At 33.3% G+C, this 12,995-nt stretch overlaps 1 protein-coding gene across 1 annotated transcript in view; it reads left to right on the top strand.

The window, feature by feature from the left end:
* The window catches only part of LOC150107785 (pre-rRNA 2'-O-ribose RNA methyltransferase FTSJ3), a 288,470-nt gene that overhangs the window by 248,802 nt on the left and 26,673 nt on the right, over window positions 1–12,995 (top strand). Inside the window, exon 18 of the mRNA XM_090391539.1 lies at window positions 9,331–9,425. Coding sequence (XP_090247665.1) covers window positions 9,331–9,425 — 95 coding nt within the window. The remainder of the gene's footprint in view (window positions 1–9,330; window positions 9,426–12,995) is intronic.

Consider the following 12,995-nt stretch of genomic DNA (forward strand, 5'->3'; position numbering starts at 1 on the left):
TTTTACAATTTAATATTCATATAACTACTTTAATTTTATCTAATATTTAATTAATTATTCAAAGATATATGTATTAATAATGAAACGACTGTGTTAAATATTATTAATCTATTTTAATTATTACTATGTTAATATTATAAGAACTTGTATTTGATAATTTAACTGCGCATTATTTGAAATGTAAATATTCTATATTTATTCCTATTTGTAGAAGTTTAACGTTATGCAATAGCTCAATTTTATTATATTTTGTTTTGTTGTCATGGAAACGTATGTTAGATAGTGAGCACGTTTTTGGAACACCACGTGAGGAAAAGATTTATTGAAAAGAGTTTTAGTCAAAGAATTCACGAGAACAATTTAGGTGGGAAGAATGGAGATATATAAGCGATGAACGCTGAAATTATTAAGGAATTAAGAGATAGATTAGAGAGAGAAAGGAGAGGATTGGCATTAGGTTGGAATCGGAGCATTCGGCATTTGGGAATCACAGTGCGATAATAGCGAGTCGGCAAGTCACTCAAGCAGCTAATAAAGTCTACTAGTCGAGAATACAGTTAGCTAATAAGTTGTAGAATAACAATTATAGCTACGGAAAACAGCTGAGAGACTATTAATTAGACTAGCGATACTTGAATTGAGATATAATTTCAGGGCCGACCTGTCAAGGACACACAGAATCTTGAAATAAAGCATCGAGTAACTAGAGAATAGTAGAGGCTGTAAAATTGAAGTTTACCGTTAGCTGTGTTTAGAATTGTAGTGTCTAAAGAATTAATTGAATGCCGGAAGAGTGAACAACTGTGCATATAAAACCTCAAGTTAAGGAATTATTGTGCGTTGCCTTATTTCATGAGTGATCAGTAGTACTTTATGCAACAACGTTTGTTTATGTGTATTGTGACCGATAATTAATTCAGTTATTGCTTAGAAGAATTATTTTAATGAGTGCTGTTTACTGTTTAAAGTGTTTACAGTTATAAAAAGTGTATAAGTAGATGAAGATAGAAGATTATCGGTAAGATTAATCCAACCATTAATATTCCTATACAGAGAAGTGTGCAAGTTTCATCCTAGAATTTCCCTCTACTAACAGTAACTATTTCGGAAATTAGCTGAAGTGTAAATTTAAAAGTGTTTGTTTGTGAAGAGGTATTACTGCAATTTTTGTTGTATTTGAAACTTAAGGAACTGTGAGAAGACTGTATTATAGAGACAACAGATTTACCATTGTATGAGTTGAATGATTGAATATACCTGAGGAGTTAAAATGTTTGTGATATCTTAATTACTGATTTAAACTTAAGTGTAAAATAAGATTTTAAAATTAAATGTTTGTTTTTGTTTATCTAAAGTTGTATTTTGCCTGAATCTCTTTTACTGCACCATTCATAAAATATTCGAACCAAAGCGGGCAAATTAAGTAAGTCAAATATACTCGGCCAGTATATATTTTAAGGAGAAATAGTTGAAGGTTGATTTTTCTTCAATTCTTGAATTAATTCAGATATTGAGTGGCGCAGTCTTTAAATATAAATTTTCTCTATATTTGAATTAGAAATCAACTTACAACTTATCAATCAGTTAAGAACATCGTAATAGTAATTATGTCGGATCCAAAGTATAGATTAAGACGAAGTAGGATCCAACACCACCTCTGTGGGGAGCCTCCATGCCCTTGGTTGGAAAGACCTAGGTTCGAATCCTTTCTTAGGACATGAAGAACCTTTATCAGGAATTTTCAGCTGAAGCAGCTGAGTTGCTTTGGCCACAGATTTAAAACAACCAACTAAACTGAAATCAAACTTTTCCATTCATTTGCTATCCCTTGAAAGAAAAATCTAGTTCTCTCCTCTTTCTTAACTGCACATAAACTTAACTTCCATAGATATCTTTCTTGTTCTCTTCCTCACCATCCATATAATGAAATATTCCAACATGTGTACCACCTTTTTATTGAATTACTATGGATTTAGAGAAAGATATTGGTTAGATTATAATAAATTTAGTTTAATCCTTTATCCAAGTAATCCAGAGTAATTCAATAAAAAGGTGGTACACCTGTTGGCAACTCCTATAGGTAAATATGACCTCTCCTAGTGCTTCTGCCTTAGTATCTCCACGTTTGGGTCTGCCTCCCACTGATGAGACCTCAATAAAGGTTGAAATCAGTCTAGGTAGTGGCCCTTCCCTTAATGCATTGCAGTATACATGTCTGCAAGGAGATGTGCTTTGCATTATGGGAGATACTGAGACAAAGAGTGTTGAGAGCTTGGTCCTCCTTTGCTTGGAGTTGCACTACCTTACTCCATTCCTGAAGATATTTTCAGGTGCAAACTTTGTTTGCTTACACTTGGATAAAGGATTAAACTAAATTTATTATAGTGTAACCAAGTGAAAAATAAACTTCCAACTTCCTTTTCCGAGTGTAAGCAAAGTTTCCACATGAAGTCACTTCATGACTGGGCTACTTATATATAGAGGCTAATGACTTCACATCAATTGCCTTAGTATCCCATAGTGCAATGAACATATCCTTATGGACATGTATAATGCTATGCATTATGGGAGAGAACTACTCAGACTGGTTTCAACCTTTACTGAGATCTCATCAGTGGGAGCCAGACCTAGAAGTAATACCAAGTTTGAAGTAATGCAAAAGTCATATTTCCATATACAAGTATTCAAAAGGTGTAACATCTTATTACTAAAATACTCTAGATTAGAGATAGATGTTGAAAGTTTTTTCACTTTCATGAAAACTAGTATAAATTAAAGATGCCAAGAAATTATATTCTTAGTTTCATCCTTTATCCAAATGTAAAGTGTAAAACTTTGTTTGCTTAGACTTGTCCGTAAGGATATATGCATTGCATTATGGGATACTGTTTAGAGAAGAGATTATTAACTGCCATTTGTTATGAGATTATCTCTATAAAGATTGTTTTTTTATAGAGATAACATTTTTTCCAAGTGTTATACACAAGGGTTCAATTCCGATTGGTGCAATGATTTTTAACTGTTTCTTTTAGGATTCAGAAAATCACTGACTCAAGACCAAATACAAAAAATAGACATTTAATAAAACTAAAACAATATATACATTTTAAATAAAATTACAATACTACAAAATAGTGGATCCAAGGCCTTCTAAAATAAATCTACACTTTAGAGATTTTCTTATCTGGATTTTTTAACATATACTTAATGATGCCTACCAGACTAAACATCCTGTTTTCGCAACAACCAAAATGTTCATAGTCAATTACTTTGTTAAGGCCTTTTCCGCAAATATAGACATTTCTTCTTCTTCTTCTTTTCCATGGGATCCTTTCTTATTTCCCTTATGTAGTATACAATATTGTTCCTCTCTGACTCACTGAAGTTTAAATACTCTTACCTCTTGCAGTTCAGTTTGATGCATGATTTACTAATTTTTGTACCGGAGAAAAGTTTCTTCTACTACTTCAAAACATATCTAAGTTGAGCTAATTCCATTGCCCTTTCCTGTAGAAATAACAAACATATCCTGCATCCTTAAGACAGATGAAATCTTCCAATCAGAATTTCCTCGAACATTTCTTTAGAACATCGCCTGCAATATCTTCTTTTATTCTAATTACTTGTTGACAGGCTCAACTCCTCCAGTTTAAAGACTCACAGTTTTATTATTCCTTTTTCTGAATCTACTATTCTTCCGACTGTCACATAAAACTAAATAAACTTCATAAGAACAAAATTCCTCCGGACTGCATTCTTAAACTTCCATTAGCTCTCTCTTGTTTTATCCCATTACTTCGATACCAAATGCTCTGTCTATCAGCTGTCAATCATGCATCAAACCCCTCGGCGAGCATGCGCACTCCATGAAAATTGTAAGCGAGAAGTTATGTATAATGGCTGACATGTTGCCTCCGTTGGTGTAATGAGAATGTTTTTATAAAACATAGCACTTAACAATTTTAAATTACAATGAAATTTCTGAAAGTAACACAACTATCCAAATCCAGTAAGTACATAAATTTTTTAAATGCTTTACATTTCATTTTGACAAAATAACATCAATAACAGGCATATCGCAAGTGCCGGTGTATGTTATGAAACCAAAACTAATAATATACTAACATAAACAATTTGCTAAACATGTTCATAATTTAAATTATGATTATTTTTACAATAATAAGGCAATTGATGTGAAGTCATCAGCCTCTAAATACAAGTAGCCTAGTCACTTCATGACTGGGCTACTTGTATTTATTATTATTTATTTATACAACAGTTTACAACCAGTTTGTTGTAAACTGTTTTTCTCATTTCTGTTAGGTCATTATTACAATTACTGTTTAGAAATTTCTATGAAAAAAAATGATAGTGAATTTGCTGTAGAAAAGCACAATGGTAATAATGATGGTAAATACCTACTGGATTTCTGTTCAGGACTTAGACTATTCATTACTAACACCATGTTCCAACATAAAAATGTGAACAAATTCACATGGAGAGAATATGAAAAAAACAAGAAAAGTCTCATAGACTATGGTATTGTTGATAGTGCTGTTTTCCCTCTGGTTCAGGACACAATAGTATACAGAGGATTTGAAATAAGAAGTGATCACTATGTAGTGTTGAGCAGGATAAAATTGAATTTCATATTGAAGAGAAGATTGTGTAAGAGAGTTTTGAAGCAAATCAAAGTTGATCAGCTTTCAGAGGTGAACTATAGATTAAAGGGAAAAAAACTCAAGAAAATAATGAAAGAGTTTGAAAACAAGAACCAAACCCAGGAGATTCAGTGGCAAATCCTGTGAAGAAAACATTGATTCGGTCAGAGAGGCATGTTGGTGAGGTCATCTGCAAGGTAGAAAAATCAGAATGCCATGGTGGACTCTGGAAGTTAAAGTGACAGTAAAAGAAAAGAAGAAAGCATATCAAAAGTTCCTGGCAAGTAAGTCAGCTTGTGCTCTAAGAGAATACAGAGAAAAATGTAAGAAAGCAAAGTAATAATATGTAAACCTAGCTAAACAAAAAAGCTTGGGAATACTTTAGTAAGAACATAGAAAATAAATATCAAAACTTGGCAAAATATTCTGGAAGCTATTGAAAAAGCTTAGAAACGGAGAAAGAATACTGGGAAAGGAATCAGAGATGATAAAGGTGACATTAAAATTGAAAATATATTCTAGATGTATGGAGTGATTACTTTGAAAGATTGCTAAATGAAACATGCAGTGTCAGCATGATGGTAGAAAACACTAAACAAGAATGCAATTAGAAATACATATGTAATGTGTCTACCTTAAATGTAAAGTAGATGATATTTGACCAGAAGTGCTCAAATATGAAGGTATAAAATCTTTACAGTGTCTGCACTGTATAATTCAGTAGGCCTGGTCAGAGGGTTGAATTCCAGATGATTAGAGTAGAGCTCTCATAGTGCCCAACTATAAAAGAGGAAATAAAATTGAATGTGATAATTACAAAGGAATTTCTACTAAGGTTGCTGGTAAGATTTATGCAAGTATATTTGAGAAATGCCTAAGAAATATTGTGGTAGGAAAGCTTGGTGAAGAACAAGCTGGATTCTGGCCAAATAAAAGTTGTCAGGATCAGATTTTCACTTTAAGACAAATAATTGAGAAATCTTGGGAATATAAAAAGGATCTGTGTTTAAGTTTTATAGATCTGGAAAAGGAATATGACAAGGTGCTAAGAAGAAAGTTTTTCAAAGTTCTTCAAAACACTACAGTTGATGGTGTAAATAGAACATTATATCGAGCAAGACATAGTCTCCATTTGAGCTGTTGGTCAACAGTTAGTATTGAATGAAATACAGAACTTGGATTTTTTTTTTTTATTAGTTATGAGTTATTCACATTTTAAACCTCTTCATTTGCATATTTGTCTTTATCATCATCATCATCAAATTCCTGCCATGTACCCTCAAGGGGTGTACAGGATATGACAGTACTACATGAAAAAATTACATCATTACTAACTTCCTATCTACAATTTTCCTCCAAATCAGTCTGTTACTTGTCAAGACTCCAACATTATCAGATCTTATATTTCTATCGTCTAAGGCACTTTGTACCGTATCAATCCACCTATATCTTGGTCTTCCTCTGGGTCGTTTTCCTGCCAACCTGGCAGAGAACACTTGTTTTGCTAATCTTTCCTCTTCCATTCTATTTAAGTGACCACACCACCTGAGATTAGCCCTCCTAACGCATTCCTGGATGCTGACAATTCAAATTCTTTCCTAATATCCTCATTTTTAATATGATATTGACATTGATGATATCTGTTCACGCCTCTAATCTTTCTCAGGACTCTCATATCTGCGGTCTCTAGTCTTTGGTCAAGTGTTTTACTTCTGACCCAGCTCTCAGATCCATAAGTTAAAACTGGTTTGACAACAGTCTTGTATACAGCTAATTTAGTGTTCCGACTAATTTCTCTCTTATTCCATATGAATTTATTCAATTGACTTCCCACCATACCAGCTTTGCTGATTCTGTTGTCTATTTCTATATTTAATTTACCATCTTCAGTAAAAATCGTGCCTAATGTTTTACTTGTTCCACAGGGTCTCCATTCACAACACAGTTGACATTTTCAATGATTCTGCCTATTTTCATTGTCTTTGTCTTTTTATTGCTGACCTTCATACCATATCTATTACAACAGCAATTGAATTTAGTCAGAGAATCTTGCAGACTTGTAGCAGATTTATTTAGAAGTATAACATCATCCGCATAAAGCAAAGAGCTGACATTAACATCTCCAATTTTGATATCAGGTTTAATACCACTTTCCTTCATAATGTGATCCATATAGATAATGAATAACAGAGGGGATAATGTACATCCTTGTCTCACACCAGATTTAACATTAAACTATCTTCCTGTACTTCCTTCAATTCTAACTGCTGACTTACAACTCAAATAAAGACTTAAGTATTGCTTGATATAATGCCCCATTGACACCATATAACTGCAGCGTATTGAATAGCTTCTCTCTTGCCACCTTGTCATATCCCTTTTCCAAATCAACAAAATTTAAATACAGATCTTTGTTATATTCCCATGCTTTCTCGACTATTTGTCGTAAAGTGAAGATCTGATCCTCACAGCCTCTATTTGGCCTGAATCCAGCTTGTTCTTCACCAAGCTTTTCTTCCACAATTCTTCTCAACCGTTTCTCAAGTATACTTGCATAGATCTTGCCAGGAATACTCAGCAGGGAAATACCTCTGTAATTCTCACATTCAGTTTTATTTCTCTTTTTATGTATGGGTACTATGAGAGCTCTACTCCAATCATCGGGAATTCGTCCCTCTGTCCAGGCTTTCTGAATTATGCAGTGCAGCCACTGTAAGACTTTTATACCACCATACTTCAGCATTTCTGGTCGAATATCATCTACTCCTGCTGCCTTTCCACATTTCAAGCCTTTGATGGCTTTTTCTACTTCAAGTATGGATATGTATTCCTGACTGCATGCCTGGTCAGTGTTTTTTATCACTGTGCTGTCATCACTGCTTGTTTCGTTTAGCAGTTTTTCAAAGTAATTACTCCATACTTCAAGGATATCTTTTTCTCCTGTTTTCATGTCACCTTTATCATCTCTAACTCCTTTTACAGCACTCTTTCCTCCATTCCTAAGCTTCTTCAACAACCTCCAGAATATTTTGCCACCTTCTTGATATTTATTTTCTATATTCTTGCCAAAGTCCTCCCATGACTCTTGTTTAGCTAGTTTTACACAGTATTTAGCATTCTTGCATTTGTCTCTGTATTTTCTAAGAGCACAAGCTGACTTATTTGACAGGAACTTTTGATATGCTTTCTTCTTTTCCTTCACTGCCTCTTTAACTTCCTGTGTCCACCAGGGAGTTCTGATTTTTCTATCCTTGCAGACAACCTCACCACATGCCTCTCTGGCTGAATCAATCAGTGTTTTCTTGAAGGCTTGCCACTGAATCTCCAAGGTTTGGTTCCTGTTCTCAAACTCTTTCATTTTTTCTTCAATAATCTTTGTGTATTTTAGTCTACAGTTCACATCTGAGAGCTGCTCAACTTTTATTCGCTTTAAAACTTTCTTATATGTTATTCTTTTCAATATGAAATTCAATTTTATCCTGCTCAAGACTAAATAGTGATCACTTCCAATTTCAAATCCTCTGTACACTCTGGTGTCCTGCACCAGGGAGAAAACATCACTATCAACAATAACATAGTCAATGAGATTTTTCTTATTCCTTGCCTCTTCTCTCCATGTGAATGAATTTGTGCACATTTTTATGTTGGATCATGGTGTTAGTAATAACCAGTCCATGTCCTGAGTAGAAATCCAATAGTTATTTGCCATTATTATTACTTTGCTCTTTTCTCCAAATTTTCCCAAAATATTTTTGTATATCTCGCAATCATTTCCTACTCTGCTATTTAGATCCCCAACAAGGACCAACTTTTCCTTTTTCATTGTGTCAGTTGCTTTTTCTAAAGCCTCAAAAAAATTCCTCCACTTCTACCTTAGTAGAACCTTCTGTGGGACCATAGGCACAAATAAGTCTCATTGTCCAGTTCCCCATTCTCATATTTGCCCACATTACTCTACTTGAGACTGACTGCCATTCAAGAAGATTAGCCTCGTATTTTGTGTTGAATACTATGGCTACTCCTTCTATTGTCATTGCCTGAATATAACATTTTGTATTTATTGCTCAGAAAGATCTCACCAGTTTTGGTCTTTTTTGTTTCGGTCACCCCTATTATGTCGATCTGGTAGTCTTTATATAAAATTATAATTTTTATAATTTAAAAATTATAATGTTTAAATTATAAAAATTTTTAAATTATAAAAACAACCTTTCCTCTGATTCACAACTTTTATAAGTTGTGAATCAGAGGAAAGGTTGTTTACAACAAAATCTTATGTTTTTTTTTGAGCAGATTCATAATTTTTGAATATAAGCTATTATGCTAAACAAGAACAGCATAAGAGTACATTGAAGACATGAATTACACTGTAGTTAGAAAATAAAGTATGTGCAGAGAGGGTGGTGTTGATACTGTCTGAATAAAATGCTAAAACCATTTGAAAGATGGATTTTATTGTTATAAAAACCATCTTTTTTACATTATTAAGAAAAATGATATCAGTTTCAGTTATCTTCTTTATAATGTTACCAAACATCATTAACATTAGTCTAATATTTTACTGTTACTTAAATGTTGGTGTAAATTAATTCCTCTACTGCACAGCTCCCTTTAAAAGGTGGTTGAATGCAGGGTAATGATTTTTTTTTTTTTTTTTTTTCATTATTAGGCACTAAAGCGGCAAGAAAAAGCTCGTAAAAAAGCAGAAGCTATAACAGAAAATACAGATATGAGTGAAAAAGAAAAAATGGAGCATATCAGAGCGTAAGATTTAAAAATTGTTTTCTAATAAAAATTTTCATTGCGTATAAATTTAATTTCCTACATCTTACTCCAGGTTGGTTGGATTTCCGTTAAATTAACTTCATTTCTCTTCTCTTCTTTTCTATTGTAATGCAAGGTCTGCATGATCGCTATTTCCTCATTTATATATACTATAGGAATAGTATCTAGTTAGATTGTTACAAGAGAAATTGTTTAAGCCTTTTTGGGAATATTTTTTCCCCGTTGAATTTCAGTGTTGGTAATTATCTACTCTGGACATGAAAACCTTCAAAGACATGGAGTAGCATTTATAGTTAGAAGGAATACAGAAAATACATTTTGGGTTACAACCCAGTGTCCGATAAAATAATTCTAATCAGAATAAAGCATACCCAGTGAATGGTACACTGATACAGGTGTATGCACTGACTACAGATTCAAATGAATATGAAGTAGAATTTTACAGCAGCTTGCAACAAATAGTATACAGTATTGATAAAACATATTTTCTCTGGATATTAGGTGATCGGAATGCAAGTGGATGAAAAATAACGAGGCATCACTGGAAAATTTGGTTTAGGACTGAGGAATGAAGCGGGGGAAAGGATGTTGGAGTTTTGTGTTGCTTTATTGCAAATACTTGCTTCCAACAACATAAAAGAAGATTATACACATGGACTTCATCTAATAGAGAATACAGAAATCAGATAGATTATATTACTGCCAGCAGAAGGTGGAGGAGTGCTATCCAAGCAGCAAAAACACTACCTGGTGCAGGCTGTGGGACAGATCTTGAATTATTGATAGCCGAAGTTAAATTGAAACTAAGAGCTAAGAAGAAACAAAAGGACAGAATCAGATTTCATTTGAATCCTATAAATGAAGCATTTAAAGTAGAAGTCAGAAAGAAATTAAAAAGTTTGGAGAAGACAGGAAGAGAATTAGAAGAACTATGGGAAGAAACAAAATATACCGTCATAGAAGTAGCAAAGAAGACTTCGGATAAAGCAACAAGAAAGAAAGAAAGAAAGATTATAGATGGTTGAAGCTATTCAAATAGCAGAGGAAAGAAGAAAAATTAAACTTCGGAGAAACAAAGAAAAGATTAGGCTAGGAAAGATATGGAAAAACATCTAAACAAAAGATGCAAGGAAATTGAAGAAAGCAGTATTATCTGTAGAACAAAAAAAATCTGTTTAAGGGAAGTTTATCCCTAGATTAGGAGTTGTAAGTAATTCAGGTAAATGTCTGATGGGAGAAGAAGCAGTGAAACACAGATGGAAAGAGTATGTAGAGAATTTGTACAAGAAAGATAATGATATTGAAGGAGATTATTTGAAAGGAGCGAATTTGTTGAGGAACCCATAATAATGAAAAGTGAAGCGATATCAGCAATGGAACAGTTGTCAAAAGGAAAAGCTCCTGGAGCTGATGGTGTGTCATTGGAATTATTGAGAGCAACTGAGGATGAAGTAGTGAATATATTGACTGAAATTTGTCAACAGGTTTGGGAGAAAATATACTGACCTAGAGATTGGAAAACATCAGTATTCATCCCAATTCCAAAAAAAAAAAAAAAAAAAAAAAATCAAATCCTAAAGATTGTGAGAATTATGGAACCGTTGCTTTAATTTCACATGCAAGTAAATTTATTCTGAAAGTGACACAACAACGGTTGGAGCCATATGCCAATAGAGAATTTCAGAAGGAAGTATTCATCTGTTTTATTGATTATAAGAAAGCTTTTGATTACATGGATCACAACAGACTGTGGATTGTAATAAGATCAATGGGAATACATGAACATCTAATTCTCCTGATAATAGCCTTATGACAACCAAGAAGCTTCAGTAAAAACAGTCTTTGGAAAAACATACAGTGTTCGAGTGGGAAAAGGGGTGTGGCAGGGTTGTATACTGTCTCCCTACCTTTTTAATATTTATATTGAATATATTATGAGAATAACTGATTTAGATCCAGCTGGATTAAGATTTGTGGCAGAAAAATAATTTAAGATAAGCAGATGATACAACCCTCATAGCAGAAACTAAGGAAGATCTAGAGCTGTTGATTCTATTGGTTAAGATGGAAAGTAACAAATCCAGGGTTAATTTAAACATCAGCAAAACAAAATGCGATGGCTTCTGGCAATTTAAATGAATTTGTAATAGAGGGAGATAAAATAGAGCTCATTGAAAGTTATGATTTACTAGGGTCCAGAATCAGAAATGATGGTAAATGTGAAGATGAAATTAAAAGAAGGATAGTCATGGGGGGGTGGAGAAAGCAATGTTAAACCTGACAAAAATTATGAAAGATAGAGGTGTGAGTATGGCCATGAAAGTTCGAATTGTCAAAGCAGTGGTATTTCCAGTAATGAGATGTGGATGTGAAAGCTGGATTTTCAAGAAGGAAGACAGAAAATGAATTGATTAATTTGAATTATAGGTGGAGGAAACTATTTAGAATCCCATGGACTGCAAGAATGACCAATAAGAAGGTTTTAGAAAATATAAAGACAGAATGCTATTTGGAGACAATGATCACTAAACAGAAGTTGATGTACTTTGGTCATATTATGTGGGCTGATGAATCATTGGAAAAGGTTGTTATGGAAGATTGAGGAAAGAGAAGAGGAAGACCACAAAAGACTTGGAATGACAAAATAAAAAAACTTACCAACTTGAGCTTACAATTACTTAAAGGACAAGAGGTCATATGGGATGGACAGCCTTTGTTCACAGGATCACCAAGAGTTGAAAACAACTGGATGGTACATAACAATAACAACAACAATTATCTTCTCGATTTTTTAACGATACTTCTGACATAATGATTAGAAATATATACACGTTTGCACAAGAATAATGTTTAATTTGCCAAATATTTCGGTCTGAATATTACAGACCATCTTCAATGGCTACATAGGAATAGTTTTAAAAAACAAAGTGGAATATGAACAATTGATCATTCACATAACAAGCCGCATGATGTTATATCGCTAAGTATTAGAAGAGTAAACATTTTTAAAGTCATAATTAAAGATATGAATTCAGAAATTCATATAATAATCTTAAATAACATTAGACTAATATAGGAAATTTACAAACAAACAAAAAAAAATTTAATGTGTTATCCTGATTTAAACTTTCCCAAATTTTTGTTATAGATATACAGTCATTGCGATTCAAGTTAGAACGTTGAAGTAAGGCCTCCACACTTTCTTTAAATAAACGTTCAAATTTGTAGCAACATCTCTGTAGGAGGAGAGTCTTGGCCCAAAGGATGTTGTGGCTTGTTTCTAATCCATGCTGAGGAAATCCAGATTTCTCAGCATTGAATTGATGACTGGTGCTCTTGAATTCTTTTTTCTATAGAACGTCCAGTTTGTCCAAAGTAGGAAAGATTACAATTACAAGGAACTTGATACACACCAGGTAGAGACAAGGTTGAGTTTATCTTTAGATGAAGGAAAATGGGCGGATAATTTGTTAATATGTGTATAAGTGGCTGTTAAATCATATTTCTTCAGAATTCTTGAAATCGGTTCTGAAATCCTGGAAATGTAAG

Source organism: Typopeltis vanoorti, chromosome 4 (genome assembly GCF_054136105.1).
Source record: "Typopeltis vanoorti isolate ZY-2024b chromosome 4, IOZ_Tvanoo_1.0, whole genome shotgun sequence".
NCBI classification, from domain to species: Eukaryota; Metazoa; Arthropoda; class Arachnida; order Uropygi; family Thelyphonidae; genus Typopeltis; species Typopeltis vanoorti.